The sequence below is a fragment of the Squalius cephalus genome (genome assembly GCF_949319135.1).
Source record: "Squalius cephalus genome assembly, chromosome: 18".
NCBI lineage: Eukaryota > Metazoa > Chordata > Actinopteri > Cypriniformes > Leuciscidae > Squalius > Squalius cephalus.
Window position 1 is genome coordinate 29,730,531 of NC_137139.1, and position 23,910 is coordinate 29,754,440.

Here is a 23,910-nt window from a genome sequence, read left to right on the forward strand (position 1 = left end):
CAGCTTAACACAACCACCAATGAGAAAAAGAGCGGATTGAGAATGGATCCAACTTTCACCACTTCATCTTTGCGACACAACAACTCGTCGTATTCTGAGTCATAGTTGTCAAGAGTTTTCATTGTAGACCGGATTCAGTGTTTCCTCTTCAGTCATGTTGTTCTGCAACATCACAAACTTCAGTCAGAGATCAGATTTGTCCAGTTTCAGTTCTTTACTGTTTGTAGATGTTTTCTGTGGAGAATCAACTGAAACATTAAAGGTGCTCTAAGCGATGTTGCGCGTTTTTTAGGCCAAAACATTTTTTTGTCACATACAGCAAACATCTCCTCACTATCCGCTAGCTGCCTGTCCCCTGAACACACTGTAAAAAAAAACACGGTCTCTGTAGACAGCCCAGGCTCCACAAATGGCAACAAAAACAAACTGGCCCAGCCTGGACCACGAAACATAACAAACAGTGTTCCAGCCAATAACCGACAAGAATGATTTGGGGGTGGGGGTTGGGGGGTTAGTGCGCGTGCACATGAAGGGGGGTGTGTGGAGTGGAGGAGAGAGAAGCATGAAGAGGGAAGTTAGCTAGAGGAGAGATGTCCTAGACAACGACGACGACTAACGTTAAAAAATTATATTTTGATATGGCCGACACACGACCAAAGAGACGACGTTCCGATGGTCAAATAACAAAGAAGAGGGAAAAGGAGAGGTCCCGAATTTACATCGGAAAAGCGAGAGGTGGCGAGAACTCCGCCGGCAGAGGTCTTCCCCGGGGTCTCCTCCCAGTGGGACGCGCCCGGAACACCTTCCCGGGAAGGCGTCCAGGAGGCATCCGGAACAGATGCCCGAGCCACCTCAGCTGACCCCTCTCGATGTGGTGGAGCAGCGGCTCTACTCTGAGCTCCTCCCGAGTGACCGAGCTTCTCACCCTATCTCTAAGGGATCGCCCAGCCACCCTGCGGAGAAAGCTCATTTCGGCCGCCTGTATCCGGGACCATAGGTGAGAGTAGGAACGTAGATTGACCGGTAAATCGAGAGCTTCGCCTTACGGCTCAGCTCTTTCTTCACCACGACAGACCGGTACATCGACCGCAATACTGCAGAAGCTGCACCGATCCGTCTGTCAATCTCCCGTTCCATCCTTCCCTCACTCGTGAACAAAACCCTAAGATACTTATACTCCTCCACTTGAGGCAGGAACTCTCCACCAACCTGAAGTGGGCAAGCCACCCTTTTCCGACTGAGGACCATGGCCTCGGATTTGGAGGTGCTGATTCTCATCCCAGCCGCTTCACACTCGGCTGCAAACCATCCCAGTGCATGCTGAAGGTCCTGGTCTGAAGGGGCCAACACGACAACATCATCCGCAAAGAGCAGAGACGAAATCGTGTTGTCCCCAAACCTGACACCCTCCGGCCCCTGGCTGCGCCTAGAAATTCTGTCCATAAAAATTATGAACCGAACCGGCGACAAAGGGCAGCCCTGCCAGAGTCCAACATGCACCGGGAAGAAATCTGACTTACTAGGTAAATCACTGTTTTAGTGATGTACAGTAAAATATTTCCACCTAATTCAACTAAAACACTTCCAACGTTGTCCTCACTCCCACTGGCTTCGCTCTGGTCTGCCCTCTTCTCCACCTTGGTCCCACGATGGTCTTCCTCCCATAGCCCCATGGACTCTTCCTTCCATTCCCTCATGGACTCTTTCTGCAATTACCCCAAGGACTCTTCCTCTCATTCCCCTCATGGACTATTCCTCCCATTCCCCCATGGACTCTTTCTCCCATTCCCTCGTGTACTCTTCCTCCCATTTCCCCAAGGACTCTTCCTCCCATTCCCCTCATGGATTATTCCTCCCATTTCCCCATGTACTCTTCCTTCCATTCCCCCATGGACTCTTCCTCCCATTACCCCAAGGACTCTTCCTCCCGTTCCCCTCATGGACTATTCCTCCCATTCCCCTGTGTACTCTTCCTTCCATTCCCTCATGGACTCTTTTCTGCCATTCCCCCATGGACTCTTCCTCCCATTTCCCCATGGACTCTTTCTCCCATTCCCCAGTGGACTCTTCCTTCCATTTCCCCATGGACTCTTTCCCCCATGGACTCTTCCTCCCATTTCCCCATGGACTCTTTCCCCCATGGATTCTTCCTCCCATTCCCCAGTGGACTCTTCCTCACATTCCCCTGTAGACTCTTCCTCCCATTTCCCCATGGACTCTTTCTCCCATTCCTCAGTGGACTCTTCCGAACATTTCCCCATGGACTCTTCCTCACATTCCCCTGTGGACTCTTCCTCACATTGCCCAGTGGACTCTTTCTCCCATTCCCCAGTGGACTCTTCATCCCATTCCCCAGTGGACTCTTCTTCCCATTTCCCAATGGACTCTTCCTCACATTTCCCCATGGACTCTTCCTCACATTCCCCTGTGGACTCTTCCTCACATTGCCCAGTGGACTCTTTCTCCCATTCCCCAGTGGACTCTTCCTCCCATTCCCCAGTGGACTCTTTCTCCCATTCCCCAGTGGACTCTTCCTCCCATTTCCCCATGGACTCTTCCTCACATTCCCCTGTGGACTCTTCCTCACATTCCCCTGTGTACTCTTACTCACATTGCCCAGTGGACTCTTTCTCCCATTCCCCAGTGGACTCTTCCTCACATTCCCCTGTGGACTCTTCCTCACATTTCCCCATGGACTCTTCCTCACATTTCCCCATGGACTCTTCCTCCCATTCCCCTGTGGACTCTTCCTCACATTGCCCAGTGGACTATTCCTCCCATTCCCCTGTGTACTCTTCCTTCCATTCCCTCATGGACTCTTTCCCCCATGGACTCTTTCTCCCATTCCCCAGTGGACTCTTCCTCACATTTCCCCATGGACTCTTCCTCACATTCCCCTGTGGACTCTTCCTCACATTGCCCAGTGGACTCTTTCTCCCATTCCCCAGTGGACTCTTCTTCCCATTTCCCAATGGACTCTTCCTCCCATTTCCCCATGGACTCTTCCTCACATTCCCCTGTGGACTCTTCCTCACATTGCCCAGTGGACTCTTCCTCCCATTCCCCAGTGGACTCTTCCTCCCATTTCCCCATGGACTCTTCCTCACATTCCCCTGTGGACTCTTCCTCACATTCCCCTGTGTACTCTTACTCACATTGCCCAGTGGACTCTTTCTCCCATTCCGCAGTGGACTCTTCCTCACATTTCCCCATGGACTCTTCCTCACAGTCCCCAGTGGACTCTTCCTCCCATTTCCCCATGGACTCTTCCTCACAGTCCCCTGTGGACTCTTCCTCACATTCCCCCATGGACTCTTCGTACCATTTCCCAGTGGACTCTTCCTCCCATTTCCCCATGGACTCTTCCTCACATTCCCCCATGTACTCTTCCTCCCATTCCCCTGTGTACTCTTCCTTCCATTCAGACAGCAAAAACCTAAAAATGTGGTGACATGTGTTGATATAATAATAACAAAAAAGCAATAATATCAATAGCCACTAGATGGCTGTAGTACTCAATGGCTGCAAATAGGATAAACTCTATAAAACATTGTTATAACGAATTTAACCTGTTAAGATCCAGGCTCTCTGCTGCACTAAACCTCTTTGCCATCGTGCTGCTTCAGAATGAACTGATGAAATAACTGCCACTGAGGTTCAGGTAGAATATGCTGCAGACATGTTTTGTTTGGAAGCAATCAGCAAACCTTGCAGTAGCACTTTGATCTGACTTTGAAGTGTGCGCGTGTGTGCAGTGGCTGATTGGAACATTAAAAAAAAAAGTCAGTCATTGGCTCATTCAATTCTTTAATTTTGTATATGTGAGTGTTTTTATTTGACAAAAAAAAAATGGTGTGAGTGTGTTTGTGTGTGTTAGATAGAAGATAGATAGATTGTAGTTGCGGGGAGAGAGTATAGGGACAGGGAGTTAGGAGTGCCATCGCTACTCTGCTGAATGCTGATGCTATTGAATTGCAAGAGCCCGTTCAGTGATTTCCCTTCACTGAACGGTGTGGAATCTTTTTTTGGGCCAGAAAGCTTATTTTACTTTATTTCATTTTTGATAATATTTTTTTGGGATACTTTTTTAACTTTTATTTCCCTTTAAATTACTATATTTGATCAATAAATAAATAATAAATAAATAGTAATTAAGCACATTCCTCAAATTCTTTTAAATTAAATTCAAAATAAAACAATTTCATGCATAACCCTTTTAATTCAGCTCAAAATATCTTACATTGGGTGTCTTTGCCGACCTCTTGTGGAAAAAAATAATATAACGTATTTCATGACTCTTGCCACTAGATGGCCTTATAGCTCTAGTCTGTTTGGAGCAAATTAGCTTTTCCGCTGGGTCCTAAAGTAAGTTTCTCTTCAGTATGCATTCACATACATGTAGTACATACATGTAAATATTTTTTTGGTAAAGTTTTAGCATTTTTAGTTAGTATTTTGAGCATTTTTAGGTTTTTCTGTGTACTGAAGCATTCCTCGCATTCCATTCATTCCTATGGGGGTTAAATTGACCCGCGAGGGAAGGATTTGTTACTTTATTAAATTTCAACCACAAAACTCTTCAAATCCATTCATTTTTTGTGTGTGTGTATTCGTGGTTCAAGTGCGACAAAAGTCCTAAGGTCTTGGCCCCCTCTGATGAACACTAAATAAATAAAAAATTAAAAGATGAGTTGGGGAAGGGTGAGGGTTAAAGGAGAATTTGCATTGTTGGCCCATTTGGAGCCATCCAATTGGAACATTCCAATTTTTACGCAATCGTTAGCCTATTTTTACAAAAACTGCTTCTACGGGGCCATAATGTAAGATACAAGGTAATGGAGCCTTTTATACATTTTCGTGTTTCTTTAGAAATAAATAATGGACAAATGGAGTCTTTAAACGCCTCGTATGCAAAGTTGTTCGCTATCAAAGTGACACCAAAATGAATGGGAGTCAATGGAATGCTAACAGCAGGTGATGGTCTGCTAATCAATGGCGGCCCCCGGGGAAGCTTCAGTTCTTTCTGAAACATTACCCCCTTGGTCCTTATACAAATGCTATTGAAACCTGGAGACCCATGTCGTATGTAACTTTAGAGACGGTCCCTGAATGTGTGAATGAGGCCAACTTTATGCCAGTAGCCTATTTCACTGGGAAATGCTTAGCGTTAAACTTTGCACGTTACGTTTATATGCTGAGTCAATCTGCTTTAACTTTATCGTCCATTAAACTACTTTAAGCGTCCTGACGGCAGGAGAATCCTGGAGTAGCCTATGACATATTGAGGGAACCCCCAGTACTGCAGCACAGAGGTGCGATATAAAGCTAAGGAAACTAAACAACCTGGAGAAATATATGACTACTATCTCAGATTTACACTTTTATTCACCGATCTCGTTCACGGTAGAGAAAGCTGCTCATGTACAAAAGTAACCGTGACGTGAAGACTTAAATGTAAACTTTTGTAAGCTTTTGTCTTTATCAGCTTTTCCATATACATACTGGCCTTCATAATCATCACAAATACTTACCGCTTGCTCCATTTCTGTAAATCCGCTAACTCTTTATTTTGATCGTCGCTGAACAGACATTCTACTGACTCAAGTAATTTTGCAACTATGTCAACATATTTTACTAACCTGAATCCTAACACCTAGAGTTAGTTGACATGTAGTTGCAAAGTTACTTATAGTCAATAATACATCTAAAGTGGACCATTGAAATAAAGTGTAACCTCATTCTAATATCCTTGAGAAATGTTGAAAACAGCTGCTTGATGTTTTTGTGGATATTTGTTCAGGATTCTTTGAGTAAAATGTAAAAAAAAAAACCAGCCCTTATTTGAAACCAAAGTATTTTGTAACTTTATAAATGTCTTTCTTTACTGTCACTTTTGATGTGTTTAATACATCCTTGATGAATAAAATAATTAATTTCCTTGATCTTTTGGAACTTTTGAACTGTAGTGTATGATGTAATGTACATTGTTAGAATTCTTGCTTTTAACAAACACAATAAATAGAAAATAAATATGAAATTCTTGTCAGGGTAGAGCAGAATTGCTTTATTCTGGACACATTTTCTTCACTATCATCCGTAAATGTTTCTGGAATTTTTCTCCAATTAAAACATAAAGCACTGGGTTTAAGCAGCAGTGTGAAAAAGCCAACAGTCGGCAAGCGTAAAATGCATAATCAAGATGAATGGATACCCTACAGACTGTAAATGGAGTTAAACCATAATCCTGGAAAATTCTCAAGAACATCACAATGTTGTACGGAGCCCAACCGATGAAGAACACCAGGCTGATGCAGAATATTAGTTTGATAGTCTTGTTTCGTAGCCTTGTTCGGGCCTGCGCAATTGTCAGAAACATTCTGAAATGGCAAAATCCCATGATGCAAAATGCAATCAAGAAAAAAATGCTTTGTAAATAAACAGAGACATGTTTTGCTCTAATACTGTCAAATTCACAGTAAATATTATAATCGTGTTCCAAGACTTTGCTTCGGAGTGAGACTAACAGTGCAGCCGTTCCGCTCAGGATCCAAATGATGAAAGGAGCGACTGAAAAGCCTCTACATTTCTCCCAGTCAGACAGAGGATGAACCACTGCCATGTAACGCTGAATGGTCATGAGAGTTAAGAACAACACGCTGCTGTAAAAGCCAACATAGAACAGAAACTTCACCGCTTTACAGCCAATATCTCCAAACGTCCAACCCCAGATGAAGTACGAGGCCCAGAATGGAAGTCCAAAAGTGAACAGCAGATCTGACAGAGCCAAATTGAGGATCAGGATGTTTATCAGGGATCGAAACTTCTCGTACAGCACCAGGATAACCAGAACCAGCAGGTTACCAATGCAACTAAACACAACCAGAAGAGTGAAAAAAACTGGAATAACAATGGATCCGACTTTCACTACCTCCTCTTTGCGACATAGTTGGTCTTCTGGTGTATCTTCATAGTAAGTCATAGTATAGTCAGTAGATGTATAGTCTTCAGTCATGATGTTCTCTGTTTGATAATGTTAATTTTGTTGTTAGAATTCATTGTAGTTGTTTACTTAATAAAAAAAGAAATAAGATATAATAATATTTCTTACCTTAATTTCAGTCCTGTTAGTACTAATGACTCCTGGCTAACTGAACGGGGATATCTGAGCATTATTATGATGAATGGGAGGGTTAAATGTGTGTCTCTACTGAAAAACTCAGCCATTCCCCTTTACCTCTAACATGAAATGAAAGTATCACTTACACAATGAAAGTTAATTGTTGCTTTTTTCAGTGTTGCAGAAATTCCTTAGTAACACATTTTAGGGTAGTTGCCAGTTAATGGGCGTTTCGAAACTGTTGGTTTATATTTCGAAACTATTTGGTTTATAATGGTGTTCGTATTATTTACTTTATTTCCATGTTAAGAAGTAAAACGGCATAATTCAAAGGCCGCATAGTTCTAGCTATTGCTTTTGAATCAACAGCAGGACTGAATTTGCATGATTAATGTCAGTAAATCGTTGATAAAAATACTTGACAGCTGCTTTTTTGTAATTGTTTTTCAAATCATGCATTTATGTCATGATTATGTTCATTTAAAAAGTTGTAGAAGTATGTTGTTTTTATGAAGATGATTAGTTGCAGGGATCTCATGTACAGGGTATAGGCTGCAATATTGTTTTGTTATGAACATAAAAAAGTAAATGCATAAAAAATTAGTTTATGATCTCAAATCTTCCATTTTCCTGTTTATGTAGGTCAATGATGATGCTGTGCTTCCTTCCACAGACCACATTGATTTACACTTTGTCACGTGAAAGAAGAAAATGTCATTTTCCAGTCATAACTACATTTTGGTCATTTCATTGCACAAAAACAAAACTGCGTAATCTGCATTTTCACATACAGTTCTCATGAGTTTTCTTTTATAGTAATTTCACGTGGTAGTATTTGAGAAATTTACAAACACTTTATTCAGAACATATTTTTCTTTTGTGTATTCAAGCTGGCATGAACTCAAAGCATGCTTTTACACAAAAAAAGTAAGGTTTTGTTTAATGTTTCATAACGATAATGATGATTTGATACAATCTGCAGCCAGATTCTTCAGTCTTCTTCAATGCTTGTTTTCTGACGACTCAAGTATTATCTTGCCAAGTAAAACAAAGCACATTATTCATAGACTTAAATCTTTACATAAGACCCTCCTTGGAATTGCTTGCAAGTTATTACGGAACCTTGCATCTACAAAAACTATATATCCATATATCCCCGGCCGTAGTGGCCAAGCCAAGCTCCTTAGGCGGGGCAGCGGAGGCCGATCCGCCATGGACCCCACTCCACAGCCCAGGCCCAACATTTCTTTCTTTCATTCATTCATTCATTCATTCATTCATTCATTCATGGTGGACTCATTCCGAGGTGGACTCTTCCTCCATTCTCCCGTGGATTCTTCTTCCCATTCCCCCGTGGACTCTTCCTCCCATTCCCCCGTGGACTCTTCCTCCCATCCCCCCGTGGACTCTTCCTCCCATCCCCCCGTGGACTCATTCTCCCATTCACCCGTGGTCTCTTCCTCCCATTCCCCCGTGGTCTCTACCTCCCATTCCCCTGTGGACTCTTCCTCCATTCTCCCATGGACTCTTCTTCCCATTCCCCCATGGACTCTTCCTCCCATTCCCCCGTGGACTCTTCCTCCCATTCCCCCGTGGACTCTTCCTCACATTTCCCCGTGGACTCTCCCTCCCACTGCCCCATGGACTCTTCCTCCCATTCCCCCGTGGACTATTCCTCCCATTCCCCCGTGGACTCTTCCTCCCATTCCCCCGTGGACTCTTCCTCCCATCCCCCCGTGGACTCTTCCTCCCATTCCCCCGTGGACTCTTCCTCCCATTCCCCGTGGACTCTTCCTCACATTTCCCCATGGACTCTCCCTCCCACTGCCCCATGGACTCTTCCTCCCATCCCCCCGTGGACTATTCCTCTCATTTCCCCGTGGACTCTTCCTTCCATTCCCTCGTGGACTCTTTCTGCCATTCCCCCGTGGACTCTTCCTCCCATTCCCTGTGTACTCTTCCTCCCATTCCCTCGTGGACTCTTTCTGCCATTCCCCCGTGGACTCTTCCTCCCATTTCCCCATGGACTCTTCCTCTCATTCCCCCATGGAGTCTTCCTCCCATTCCCCAGTGGACTCTTCCTCCCATTTCCCCGTGGACTCTTCCTCACATTCCCCTGTGGACTCTTCCTCCCATTTCCCCGTGGACTCTTCCTCACATTCCCCTGTGGACTCTTCCTCCCATTTCCCCATGGACACTTCCTCTCATTCCCCCGTGGAGTCTTCCTCCCATTCCCCAGTGGACTCTTCCTCACATTTCCCCATGGACTCTTCCTCACATTTCCCCATGGACTCTTCCTCACATTTCCCCATGGACACTTCCTCTCATTCCCCCGTGGAGTCTTCCTCCCATTCCCCAGTGGACTCTTCCTCTCATTTCCCCATGGACTCTCCCTCCCATTTCCCCATTTTCTTTTTTATTTTCTCGCTTGCATGGTTTAAAAGCATTTGCATGAAGACGAACGTGATTATATAATGTAACGCTAGCCAAAGGATGACAGAAAAAAACGGATGCTGCTTTAATTGCGTTAAATATTTTGAACGCGTTAAACTGAAAAACATAAATCGCACGCGTTACCGTTGACAGCAGCACGGGCACGGACATAACCGATGTGTTTATGTGAATACGCGGCAAGACGGACGTTGTGACAATGTTTTCGTGTGTATTTGACCGTAAGCGCAACATTGAAAAATAGGCCGCTTTATGTGGACGCACTGGGAATGAGGCACGGGAATAAAATCACGCGCAAGCGCAACCTCCACAATTCAACGCCGAAAACTTATGATTTGCATTTTTATTATAAATTTGTGCGCATTATTTGTTGTTATTAGAGACTTCCGACAATCCGAGATTGATGGTAATTTATTTTTTTTTTTTACACATTTTAGCAATTTTTAAATGTTTGATGCTGCACCCCTGAAGGCACCCCGGCTGGGAAACGCTGCTTTAGATGATTCCTGAACTTTACGCCAGTAAAAACGTAAAACACAAGTTTCAAGCAACAGTGTGTAAAAGCTAACATTCTGCTAGCATAGTCGAGTCTAATGCTTACTGCACAGTCTGTAAATGGATGGATTTTATGATCGGTCAAAGATTTTAAGAACATAACAATGTTATATGGAGCCCAACCAATAAAAAACACCAGTGCAATGCAGAATATTAGTCTAACGGTCTTGTGTTTCTTATTGGTCCGAGATTTTGTAATTGTCCGAAGCATTCTGCCATAGCAAAAACCCAAGAAATGCAAAGAAGAAAAAAGCATTTTGAAAATAAGCAATTCCAGATTTCATTTCAACACGGTCATATCCACAATATGTACTATTTGAATGTGGTATAACCTTGCTATTATATGATCCGAGCAGTGAAACCGCTTCGCTCAGGATCCAAACGATAAAGGGAGCGACTGAAAAGCCTCTACATTTCTCCCAGTCAGACAGAGGATGAACCACTGCCATGTAACGCTGAATGGTCATGAGAGTTAAGAACAACACGCTGCTGTAAAAGCCAACATAGAACAGAAACTTCACCGCTTTACAGGCAATATCTCCAAATGTCCAACCCCAGATGAAGTACGAGGCCCAGAATGGAAGTCCAAAAGTGAACAGCAGATCTGACAGAGCCAAATTGAGGATGAACACGTTGGTCAGGGATTTGAGACTCTCATAAAGTGCCAGAATGACCAGAACAAGGATGTTACCAATGCAGCTTAACACAACCACTAATGAGAAGAAGAGCGGAATGAGAATGGATCCAACTTTCACCACTTCATCTTTGTGACAAATCTCGTCTTCATAGTCACTATCATAGTAGTCAGGATCCAATGTTTCCTCTTCAGTCATGTTGTTCTGCAACATCACAAACTACTTCAGTCAGATTAGATTTGTCCAGGTTCAGTTCTTTACTGATTTCTGTGGAAAAAATACACTCAAACATTAATATGTCTTTTCATTACGACAAAAGAACAGAAGAAAATCATATGAATCAATTTAGCTAAATTTATTTCAGTGAGAAAATACTAAATACAACCTGACATTTAGTCCTTACCTGCTCTTTCCACTGTCTTCTCTAAATGGAATCAAACTTATTTGATAGGAAATAAAAGCATTGCCCCCTTTATTTTTTGTGTTATATCCAGGGTTCTAAATTAACACCCGCCAACCCGCCAAATGCGGGTTAAAATTCATTTTGGCGGGTGTTAATAAAAACTTACTAGCCAGTTTGGCCGGTGATGCATGAGGCATTACATGCAGGGATGTAGTGGAGGCTAAACGCACGTAAACGCCGTTTACGCACCTCCCAAAATTCGGAAATAGCGTTTACCCACCTCCTAAGTGTGTTTATCCACCTCTAAATTGCGTTTATCCACCTCTAAATTTCACGCTTTTCCAGTGCGTGATCGCCGATCGGTACATGATTCGAGCATTTGGGCCGTTAACGACAGAGCAGAACATTGAGCAGAGAGCGCAGCGCGCCGACACACACACACACACACACACGGAAGAGAACGGCGCGGAAAAGACACGCTCGTGAAGTTACTAGTTGCGAGAGAATGAAACCTGATCGCCGAACACGGAGGCGAGACGGAACATTTTTGGTTTTATTTTTTGCAAAATCGTCTGTTAATGTCGGCAGCCATTACACTTGTGGAAACTACAGTGCAACTTATATTGTCTTTCTTCTGTTAATTACAGAAACTTTTTTCTGAGTTTTCTTTAGCCTAAAGTTTGCGAGAAACCATGGAAACGAATGGACACAGAAAACACAAGAAATAAGACAAACGGAGTTGGCTAGTAAAGTATTAAACGAAATGCGGCAGTGGTACTTGGGACAGACTTCTGGGGGCGAGAAGAGGAACGAGGCAGGGGATGAGGAGGGTATCGACAGAGAAACTAAGAAAAGAAAATGCCAAATGGCTGACGGGTCGTGAATGGCTATTGATCACAATAATGTCATCATGTATTGTCAGGATTGCCACATGTAGCCTACTCAAAAAAAAAAAAAAAAATTTTGGCTAGTGGATATTCTGATTGGCTGGTAACTTTAGAAAGTTACCAGCCACATTGGCTGGTGATCAAAAAAGTTAATTTAATTCAGCCTTTATTCGGAATAAATGTTCTGACACATTATACTGCGCGTGACTGGCTGTTGACGCCTTGGAATTGTTGACTGTTCTATTAGTCCAGGCGTTTTAGGAAAAAAGGGTGAACAAATTGCAACAGAAGCAAACTCAACTGATTTTGTATCCTCAATTTGTTCTGAGTAAGAAAAAAAAAAAAAGCCCCGAAGAATCCCATTAGGGGAAAGTTCCGAAAAAAACCCAAATATATCCCACTCATACGCCTATTCATTATTTTTCTCAAATGAATAGGGTAACAAATGTAACCTTTAGATATCACCATGAAAATTACTGAGTTGATTACTTATATCAAGACAAACAAAAAATGTATTACAAGTTTTTTTTTAATTGTTTGTTAACATGGACAAACGGTGCATAATCTAATTATGTGCTAATTTGCATAAATACCACAACAGATCTAAACGGGTCTAGCCAGGTGAAAATGTCTTGTTGAATCTTTTTGACACATAACAGTAAAATACTTAATGTTAAGACTCTAAGTATTCGAGTACTCAGACTCGTCCCCCAGAAACAGTCCCACGGACTGAAATTTTGAAATTTTACAGTGAAAAAAAAAAAAAAAAAAAAAATTCAGTGAAAAAATTCCCCTTTATTTCTAGGTGAAGAAATAAAGGTTTCTGTTTGTGACCAGTTCAAGGTACGTGCTGCAATAATCATGCCTTGAATCTGTTGATGGTATGTCATATTTGTATGTCTCAAAATGTCCATTTCTATCCACAAAACTTGCCAGAAGTCATGGTTTAAGCCAGGGGTTATTTAAAAAAATAAAATCTGCCGGAGGTGCATGCCCCAACCTCCTGTATTTAGTACTGAAAATGAATGTTTAATGTAGAAAATGGTCTGACACTCATGTTGATCTGCAACTCTCCTGTCCTCTACTGGTGACAGGAGGAAGTGCAACTTTATTTTTTTATAAGCTTTTGATAATTCATTAACAGATAGTATGAAAACGGTTTGCATTTATTCATTAAGTAAACACTTTTATCCAAAGCTGCTTACAAATGAGAATACAAGCAGAAGCAGTTAATTCAACAATATGCTTAATCAGGGAAACTTGAACTTGATCTATAAAAAAAAAACAGTTTGTAATCTGTGACTTTTTCTTCACTACAAGCGTGACTGCCCAACTCAGAGAAAACGGCGGTGTCACAGAAGCCTTCGAGGAGGTCATAGAGCTTCCCATGGCGAACAAACTATCCCGTCAGGATGGAGATGGAGAGGAAGTGGAAAATGAGGAAGAGGAGGAGAAGAGGAAGGTTCCCATTTTGGCTTTCAGAGAAAATGGCAGCACGCATAACGTGAGTGGACTGGAGGAGGACCCGGCACAGTAAACACTTCTCTCAGGTCAGTCAGTCTGGACACAACACTGATTTTTTTTATTTATTTTTTTGGGTGACATACCATGTCTCCTTTACCTTATTTAGATTTTTTCCCCCATTATAGATATATGAACATTTTGTAATTGTGGAAGTGCAACCTGCAACACAGGAAATAGAGTCCGAGGGAGACCCCTCACTGTACTTCCCTTCATCTGACACTTAGACACCTAAAATGGCAAAAACGAAACGTGTCCTCGCAGCTGAGACCGATCTCTTGGCTTCTCCTTCCTGTAATCAGCTCCTGTCTCCCCAAACTGAAGTGGTACGCTCCAGGAACCACATCTTCCGTCATTTGGGGAGTCGTGGTGACTGTGAAGGCACATTTAGTACTTGAAGAAAAGTGTCGTCGCTGTCGTGGAAGCTCCTGTGAAGTGCTAACCATAAGGAATGTGTGACGAGAGAATGATGTTTGTTGTGTTTGGGTAGATTTATGGCGAAACCTCGTAGTTTTGCTCTCGTTATGCCAGCAATTAAGTGGCTGAACTCTCCGCTTAGTTTTATAACTAATGTTCAAATGAAGAGAACTTATTTTCTGCCCTCTTTGTAAAGCTTGAACAGATTTTTGCCTCTTGAATTGCGTCTCATTCCACTCCAACGTACGGCCCTCTGCGCAGTCCGAGCGAAGCAAAGCTTTTATACTTGATCTTTATTTTCTTCCTAATGTGGTTGGGTGATTTGAATCTCATGCAACTTATCAGAAACATATCCATGATATATTTAACTTAAAATTAAATGGATTTTTTTTTTTCACATTTCATTAAAATTAAGCACATCCTCACAATTTCTCATTATAGTAATAATGCAAAACATTTGTAAATTGTGAAGTATTTATATACCATTGTAACTGTTCTACTGCCTTTAATCAATACTGATTTAAATAAAACAAATTGTATTACTTTCCCCCCCATTAGATTTTAGGTTGAAATGTGACCTGGATATGATTTTGTGAGATTCACCCAGCTGATGGTTTGCTTGCCATGTTGTTTTGTTTAGCATTAATCACAGACACCCGAAAGCAACTTGTAATATAGAGACTTACGCGTATATGAGAGGTTATGTCTATTTAATCGGTAGAACCCATACAAGCTAATCTTTAAAATCAAGAGATCTTTCGAATGTAATCATAACGTAATAAATAAATCTGAAATGCTGCTACCTATGTCTTTCCTCTGCCTTATCAGATGAAGTGAAGTTTTGAGGATTTGTTTGTAGAGCTGTTGTTAAAGGGCTTATTTGTTTTAGTTTTTTTTGAAAAATCCTCTGTTCATCAATAGGCTCGTAACACATGCTGTCGGTACAGCCCTGTAAGTGCTGCTGCATCATGTAGCTGTTTCCATCCCGGCCCTATGAGATACAAATAACCAATATGTCATAGGGCTCATGGAAAACCAAGTATCCTATGTAGGACATATTATGAAGCGATTTCTCTTGTAAACAACAAAAGATTATCTCTGTTTTTGTTGTGATCAGTATCAGTGGATGGTCAGTGGACACCATGTAAAAAAAAAAAAGAAAGAAGCAGCAGGGATCAATTAAATATCTTGAAATGAAGAAACTGTAAATCTTGATATGCAAACACTAAAAAAGTATACATGAATGTTGCACAAAATCTGTTAACAGAATGGTGGGTGAAGGTTTAAAACAAGCACAACTTGTTTACTGAGACGTCAGGGACAGATTTCTCAGTGAAGACTTATTATTTATAGAGCACTTCTCATAAAGCACCCATGTGCCCTAGACCTAATCAACAGCACTGAGTACCACTTTAAAGAACTGAAGCGTTTTCTCCCTACCAAGTCGATCTATATGCATGTACAAATGATTAAAATCAATAAAACTTTTTATCTGGAAATGACTCAAGACTGCTTTGTGTTCCTAGTGTTACAAATTAAGTTGTCACAGTAAATTAGGGCTGTGGTTGTATGATTCTGACATTTTGCTGGCCTAGATTAAACTTTGGCATTTGTAACAATGTGATGTTTAGATCCACCAGTGTTTAATATGGTGCTAGTGTGAAGCTGATGATCTCTCTGAGGTTTAGATAAACATGTAAACATGCCCCCAAACGGGTATCTGGACATTTTCAGTGGCTATCAAATAACAAACCACAGATGATGTCAATGATGTGGAATATTTAATTTTTTGCTATGAAGTGAAACGAGCAGTGAAACCGTTCCGCTCAGGATCCAAACGATAAAGGGAGCGACTGAAAAGCCTCTGCATTTCTCCCAGTCAGACAGAGGATGAACCACTGCCATGTAACGCTGAATGGTCATGAGAGTTAAGAACAACAAGGCCATTATGGATGCAGCTTAACACAACCACCAATGAGAAAAAGAGCGGATTGAGAATGGATCCAACTTTCACCACTTCATCTTTGCGACACAACAACTCGTCGTATTCTGAGTCATAGTTGTCAAGAGTTTTCATTGTAGACCGGATTCAGTGTTTCCTCTTCAGTCATGTTGTTCTGCAACATCACAAACTTCAGTCAGAGATCAGATTTGTCCAGTTTCAGTTCTTTACTGTTTGTAGATGTTTTCTGTGGAGAATCAACTGAAACATTAAAGGTGCTCTAAGCGATGTTGCACGTTTTTTAGGCCAAAACATTTTTTTGTCACATACAGCAAACATCTCCTCACTATCCGCTAGCTGCCTGTCCCCTGAACGCACTGTAAAAAAACCCACGGTCTCTGTAGACAGCCCAGGCTCCACAAATGGCAACAAAAACAAACTGGCCCAGCCTGGACCACGAAACATAACAAACAGTGTTCCAGCCAATAACCGACAAGAATGATTTGGGGGTGGGGGTTGGGGGGTTAGTGCGCGTGCACATGAAGGGGGGTGTGTGGAGTGGAGGAGAGAGAAGCATGAAGAGGGAAGTTAGCTAGAGGAGAGATGTCCTGGACAACGACTGGACAACCAAAGAGACGACGTTCCGATGGTCAAATAACAAAGAAGAGGGAAAAGGAGAGGTCCCGAATTTACATCAGAAAAGCGAGAGGTGGCGAGAACTCCGCCGGCAGAGGTCTTCCCCGGGGTCTCCTCCCAGTGGGACGCGCCCGGAACACCTTCCCGGGAAGGCGTCCAGGAGGCATCCGGAACAGATGCCCGAGCCACCTCAGCTGACCCCTCTCGATGTGGTGGAGCAGCGGCTCTACTCTGAGCTCCTCCCGAGTGACCGAGCTTCTCACCCTATCTCTAAGGGATCGCCCAGCCACCCTGCGGAGAAAGCTCATTTCGGCCGCCTGTATCCGGGACCATAGGTGAGAGTAGGATCGTAGATTGACCGGTAAATCGAGAGCTTCGCCTTACGGCTCAGCTCTTTCTTCACCACGACAGACCGGTACATCGACCGCATTACTGCAGAAGCTGCACCGATCCGTCTGTCAATCTCCCGTTCCATCCTTCCCTCACTCGTGAACAAAACCCCAAGATACTTATACTCCTCCACTTGAGGCAGGAACTCTCCACCAACCTGAAGTGGGCAAGCCACCCTTTTCCGACTGAGGACCATGGCCTCGGATTTGGAGGTGCTGATTCTCATCCCAGCCGCTTCACACTCGGCTGCAAACCGTCCCAGTGCATGCTGAAGGTCCTGGTCTGAAGGGGCCAACACGACAACATCATCTGCAAAGAGCAGAGACGAAATCGTGTTGTCCCCAAACCTGACACCCTCCGGCCCCTGGCTGCGCCTAGAAATTCTGTCCATAAAAATTATGAACCGAACCGGTGACAAAGGGCAGCCCTGCCAGAGTCCAACATGCACCGGGAAGAAATCTGACTTACTAGGTAAATCACTGTTTTAGTGATGTACAGTAAAATATTTCCACCTAATTCAACTAAAACACTTCCAACGTTGTCCTCACTCCCACTGGCTTCGCTCTGGTCTGCCCTCTTCTCCACCTTGGTCCCACGATGGTCTTCCTCCCATAGCCCCATGGAATCTTCCTTCCATTCCCTCATGGACTCTTTCTGCAATTACCCCAAGGACTCTTCCTCTCATTCCCCTCATGGACTATTCCTCCCATTCCCCCATGGACTCTTTCTCCCATTCCCTCGTGTACTCTTCCTCCCATTGCCCCAAGGACTCTTCTTCCCATTCCCCTCATGGATTATTCCTCCCATTTCCCCATGTACTCTTCCTTCCATTCCCCCATGGACTCTTCCTCCCATTACCCCAAGGACTCTTCCTCCCGTTCCCCTCATGGACTATTCCTCCCATTCCCCTGTGTACTCTTCCTTCCATTCCCTCATGGACTCTTTTCTGCCATTCCCCCATGGACTCTTCCTCCCATTTCCCCATGGACTCTTTCCCCCATGGACTCTTTCTCCCATTCCCCAGTGGACTCTTCCTCCCATTCCCCAGTGGACTCTTCCTCCCATTTCCCCATGGACTCTTTCCCCCATGGACTCTTCCTCCCATTCCCCAGTGGACTCTTCATCCCATTACCCAGTGGACTCTTCCTCCCATTTCCCCATGGACTCTTCCTCACATTTCCCCATGGACTCTTCCTCACATTCCCCCGTGGACTCTTCCTCACATTCCCCTGTGGACTCTTCCTCACATTGCCCAGTGGACTCTTTCTCCCATTCCCCAGTGGACTCTTCCTCCCATTCCCCAGTGGACTCTTCCTCCCATTTCCCCATGGACTCTTCCTCACATTTCCCCATGGACTCTTCCTCACATTCCCCTGTGGACTCTTCCTCACATTGCCCAGTGGACTCTTTCTCCCATTCCCCAGTGGACTATTCCTCCCATTCCCCTGTGTACTCTTCCTTCCATTCCCTCATGGACTCTTTCCCCCATGGACTCTTTCTCCCATCCCCCAGTGGACTCTTCCTCACATTTCCCCATGGACTCTTCCTCACATTCCCCTGTGGACTCTTCCTCACATTGCCCAGTGGACTCTTTCTCCCATTCCCCCATGGACTCTTTCTCCCATTCCCCAGTGGACTCTTCATCCCATTCCCCAGTGGACTCTTCTTCCCATTTGCCCATGGACTCTTCCTCACATTTCCCCATGGACTCTTCCTCACATTCCCCTGTGGACTCTTCCTCACATTGCCCAGTGGACTCTTTCTCCCATTCCCCAGTGGACTCTTCCTCCCATTCCCCAGTGGACTCTTTCTCCCATTCCCCAGTGGACTCTTCCTCCCATTTCCCCATGGACTCTTCCTCACATTCCCCTGTGGACTCTTCCTCACATTCCCCTGTGTACTCTTACTCACATTGCCCAGTGGACTCTTTCTCCCATTCCCCAGTGGACTCTTCCTCACATTTCCCCATGGACTTTTCCTCATAGTCACCAGTGGACTCTTCCTCCCATTTCCCCATGGACTCTTCCTCACAGTCCCCTGTGGACTCTTCCTCACATTCCCCCATGGACTCTTCGTACCATTTCCCAGTGGACTCTTCCTCCCATTTCCCCATGGACTCTTCCTCACATTCCCCCATGTACTCTTCCTCCCATTCCCCTGTGTACTCTTCCTTCCATTCAGACAGCAAAAACCTAAAAATGTGGTGACATATGTTGATATAATAATAACAAAAAAGCAATAATATCAATAGCCACTAGATGGCTGTAGTACTCAATGGCTGCAAATAGGATAAACTCTATAAAACATTGTTATAACGAATTTAACCTGTTAAGATCCAGGCTCTCTGCTGCACTAAACCTCTTTGTCATCGTGCTGCTTCAGAATGAACTGATGAAATAACTGCCACTGAGGTTCAGGTAGAATATGCTGCAGACATGTTTTGTTTGGAAGCAATCAGCAAACCTTGCAGTAGCACTTTGATCTGACTTTGAAGTGTGCGCGTGTGTGCAGTGGCTGATTGGAACATTAAAAAAAAAAGTCAGTCATTGGCTCATTCAATTCTTTGTTTTTGTATATGTGAGTGTTTTTATTTGACAAAAAAAATGGTGTGAGTGTGTTTGTGTGTGTTAGATAGAAGATAGATAGATTGTAGTTGCGGGGAGAGAGTATAGGGACAGGGAGTTAGGAGTGCCGTCGCTACTCTGCTGAATGCTGATGCTATTGAATTGCAAGAGCCCGTTCAGTGATTTCCCTTCACTGAACGGTGTGGAATCTTTTTTTGGGCCAGAAAGCTTATTTTACTTTATTTCATTTTTGATAATATTTTTTTGGGATACTTTTTTAACTTTTATTTCCCTTTAAATTACTATATTTGATCAATAAATAAATAATAAATAAATAGTAATTTAAGCACATTCCTCAAATTCTTTTTAATTAAATTCAAAATAAAACAATTTCATGCATAACCCTTTTAATTCAGCTCAAAATATCTTACATTGGGTGTCTTTGCCGACCTCTTGTGGAAAAAAATAATATAACGTATTTCATGACTCTTGCCACTAGATGGCCTTATAGCTCTAGTCTGTTTGGAGCAAATTAGCTTTTCCGCTGGGTCCTAAAGTAAGTTTCTCTTCAGTATGCATTCACATACATGTAGTACATACATGTAAATATTTTTTTGGTAAAGTTTTAGCATTTTTAGTTAGTATTTTGAGCATTTTTAGGTTTTTCTGTGTACTGAAGCATTCCTCGCATTCCATTCATTCCTATGGGGGTTAAATTGACCCGCGAGGGAAGGATTTGTTACTTTATTAAATTTCAACCACAAAACTCTTCAAATCCATTCATTTTTTGTGTGTGTGTATTCGTGGTTCAAGTGCGACAAAAGTCCTAAGGTCTTGGCCCCCTCTGATGAACACTAAATAAATAAAAAATTAAAAGATGAGTTGGGGAAGGGTGAGGGTTAAAGGAGAATTTGCATTGTTGGCCCATTTGGAGCCATCCGATTGGAACGTTCCAATTTTTACGCAATCGTTAGCCTATTTTTACAAAAACTGCTTCTACGGGGCCATAATGTAAGATACAAGGTAATGGAGCCTTTTATACATTTTCGTGTTTCTTTAGAAATAAATAATGGACAAATGGAGTCTTTAAACGCCTCAGATGCAAAGTTGTTCGCTATCAAAGTGACACCAAAATGAATGGGAGTCAATGGAATGCTAACAGCAGGTGATGGTCTGCTAATCAATGGCGGCCCCCGGGGAAGCTTCAGTTCTTTCTGAAACATTACCCCCTTGGTCCTTATACAAATGCTATTGAAACCGGTGCTGCGTTCCAGTCCACTTTTAGACACGCACTTGCGAACTTCCCTAAGCACTTCCCCTCGGGGGAATCCCTGCCGCCATTTTGAAGTGCGTTCCACTTCGTGAAGTGGACGAGGGAAGTTTATATGGACAAACCCTCGTTCCCTCGATTTTGACCGAGGGAGCGAGTCTGCTTCAAATGTACACTTCAGGCACCTATATGTCCCACAATGCAGTACGATTGTGACGTCACCGCATATCTCGTCTAATCACCACCACACAGACAACTCTATGATATATTAATTATCATTTTTTAAATTTAAAACAACCCAAACACACCTATAAACATTTGGATGCTGCATTAAACAAATTCTTAAAGGGAAAAAAAATTAAATAATAAATCAACTCCACAGCTGATTCCAAGTGATCAAGGACGTTCCAATTCAGCCCATTGCGGTTTCCGCCAGTAGTGGGCACTCGCAATGACGTACATCCGAGTGAACGAGACGGAGGGAAGTTAGCGAGTGAAGGGCATGACAATTTTGGACTGGAACGCAGCACTGGAGACCCATGTCGTATGTAACTTTAGAGACGGTCCCTGAATGTGTGAATGAGGCCAACTTTATGCCAGTAGCCTATTTCACTGGGAAATGCTTAGCGTTAAACTTTGCACGTTACGTTTATATGCTGAGTCAATCTGCTTTGCCTTTATCGTCCATTAAACTACTTTAAGCGTCCTGACGGCAGGAGAATCCTGGAGTAGCCTATGACATATTGAGGGAACCCCCAGTACTGCAGCACAGAGGTGCGATATAAAGCTAAGGAAACTAAACAACCTGGAGAAATATATGACTACTATCTCAGATTTACACTTTTATTCACCGATCTCGTTCACGGTAGAGAAAGCTGCTCATGTACAAAAGTAACCGTGACGTGAAGACTTAAATGTAAACTTTTGTAAGCTTTTGTCTTTATCAGCTTTTCCATATACATACTGGCCTTCATAATCATCACAAATACTTACCGCTTGCTCCATTTCTGTAAATCCGCTAACTCTTTATTTTGATCGTCGCTGAACAGACATTCTACTGACTCAAGTAATTTTGCAACTATGTCAACTTATTTTACTAACCTGAATCCTAACACCTAGAATTAGTTGACATGTAGTTGCAAAGTTACTTATAGTCAATAATACGTCTAAAGTGGACCATTGAAATAAAGTGTAACCTCATTCTAATATCCTTGAGAAATGTTGAAAACAGCTGCTTGATGTTTTTGTGGATATTTGTTCAGGATTCTTTGAGTAAAATGTAAAAAAAAAAAACAGCCCTTATTTGAAACCAAAGTATTTTGTAACTTTATAAATGTCTTTCTTTACTGTCACTTTTGATGTGTTTAATACATCCTTGATGAATAAAATAATTAATTTCCTTGATCTTTTGGAACTTTTGAACTGTAGTGTATGATGTAATGTACATTGTTAGAATTCTTGCTTTTAACAAACACAATAAATAGAAAATAAATATGAAATTCTTGTCAGGGTAGAGCAGAATTGCTTTATTCTGGACACATTTTCTTCACTATCATCCGTAAATGTTTCTGGAATTTTTCTCCAATTAAAACATAAAGCACTGGGTTTAAGCAGCAGTGTGAAAAAGCCAACAGTCGGCAAGCGTAAAATGCATAATCAAGATGAATGGATACCCTACAGACTGTAAATGGAGTTAAACCATAATCCTGGAAAATTCTCAAGAACATCACAATGTTGTACGGAGCCCAACCGATGAAGAACACCAGGCTGATGCAGAATATTAGTTTGATAGTCTTGTTTCGTAGCCTTGTTCGGGACTGCACAATTGTCATAAACATTCTGAAATGGCAAAATCCCATGATGCAAAATGCAATCAAGAAAAAAATGCTTTGTAAATAAACAGAGACATGTTTTGCTCTAATACTGTCAAATTCACAGTAAATATTATAATCGTGTTCCAAGACTTTGCTTCGGAGTGAGACTAACAGTGCAGCCGTTCCGCTCAGGATCCAAATGATGAAAGGAGCGACTGAAAAGCCTCTACATTTCTCCCAGTCAGACAGAGGATGAACCACTGCCATGTAACGCTGAATGGTCATGAGAGTTAAGAACAACACGCTGCTGTAAAAGCCAACATAGAACAGAAACTTCACCGCTTTACAGGCAATATCTCCAAATGTCCAACCCCAGATGAAGTACGAGGCCCAGAATGGAAGTCCAAAAGTGAACAGCAGATCTGACAGAGCCAAATTGAGGATCAGGATGTTTATCAGGGATCTAAACTTCTCGTACAGCACCAGGATAACCAGAACCAGCAGGTTACCAATGCAACTAAACACAACCAGAAGAGTGAAAAAAACTGGAATAACAATGGATCCGACTTTCACTACCTCCTCTTTGCGACATAGTTGGTCTTCTGGTGTATCATACTCAGTAGATGTATAGTCTTCAGTCATGATGTTCTCTGTTTGATAATGTTAATTTTGTTGTTAGAATTCATTGTAGTTGTTTACTTAATAAAAAAAGATATACTAGATATAATAAAGAATAATCTTATCTTATTATAATAATATTTCTTACCTTAATTTCAGTCCTGTTAGTACTAATGACTCCTGGCTAAATGAACGGGGATATTTGAGCATTATTATGATGAATGGGAGGGTGAAATGTGTGTCTCTACTGAAAAACTCAGCCATTCCCCTTTACCTCAAACACGAAATGAAAGTATCACTTACACAATGAAAGTTAATTGTTGCTTTTTTCAGTGTTGCAGCAATTCCTTAGTAACATTTTAGGGTAGTTGCCAGTTAATGGGCGTTTCGAAACTGTTGGTTTATATTTCGAAACTATTAGGTTTATAATGGTGTTTGTATTATTCACTTTATTTCCATGTTAAGAAGTAAAACGGCATAATTCAAAGGCTGCATGGTTCTAGCTATTGCTTTTGAATCAACAGCAGGACTGAATTTGCATGATTAATGTTAGTAAATAGATGATAAAAATGCTTGACAGCTGCTTTTTTGTAATTGTTTTTCAAATCGTGCATTTATGTCATGATTATGTTAATTTAAAAAGTTGTAGAAGTATGTTGTTTTTATGAAGATGATTAGTTGCAGGGATCT

General features: G+C 42.4%; 2 protein-coding genes and 1 pseudogene across 3 annotated transcripts; all 3 read right to left on the reverse strand.

The window, feature by feature from the left end:
- Positions 1-6,050: 6,050 nt before the first annotated feature.
- LOC307146285 (chemokine XC receptor 1-like) lies at positions 6,051-6,979 on the reverse strand (the record flags this gene model as incomplete). Its single annotated transcript, XM_079850184.1, has 1 exon — positions 6,051-6,979. The coding sequence occupies one exon, from the start codon at positions 6,977-6,979 to the stop codon at positions 6,065-6,067; it is 915 nt and encodes a 304-aa protein (XP_079706310.1). The 3' UTR covers positions 6,051-6,064.
- Positions 6,980-10,001: 3,022 nt separating this feature from the next.
- LOC307146286 (chemokine XC receptor 1-like) lies at positions 10,002-11,233 on the reverse strand (annotated as a pseudogene). The gene is made up of 2 exons: positions 11,162-11,233; positions 10,002-10,962 (listed from the first exon to the last, which is right to left on the reverse strand). The product of its transcript is annotated as a chemokine XC receptor 1-like (transcript).
- Positions 11,234-22,300: 11,067 nt separating this feature from the next.
- LOC307146138 (chemokine XC receptor 1-like) lies at positions 22,301-23,484 on the reverse strand. The gene is made up of 2 exons (XM_079849995.1): positions 23,369-23,484; positions 22,301-23,252 (listed from the first exon to the last, which is right to left on the reverse strand). The coding sequence occupies exon 2, from the start codon at positions 23,242-23,244 to the stop codon at positions 22,315-22,317; it is 930 nt and encodes a 309-aa protein (XP_079706121.1). The 5' UTR covers positions 23,245-23,252; positions 23,369-23,484; the 3' UTR covers positions 22,301-22,314.
- Between the last annotated feature and the right edge of the window lie 426 nt (positions 23,485-23,910).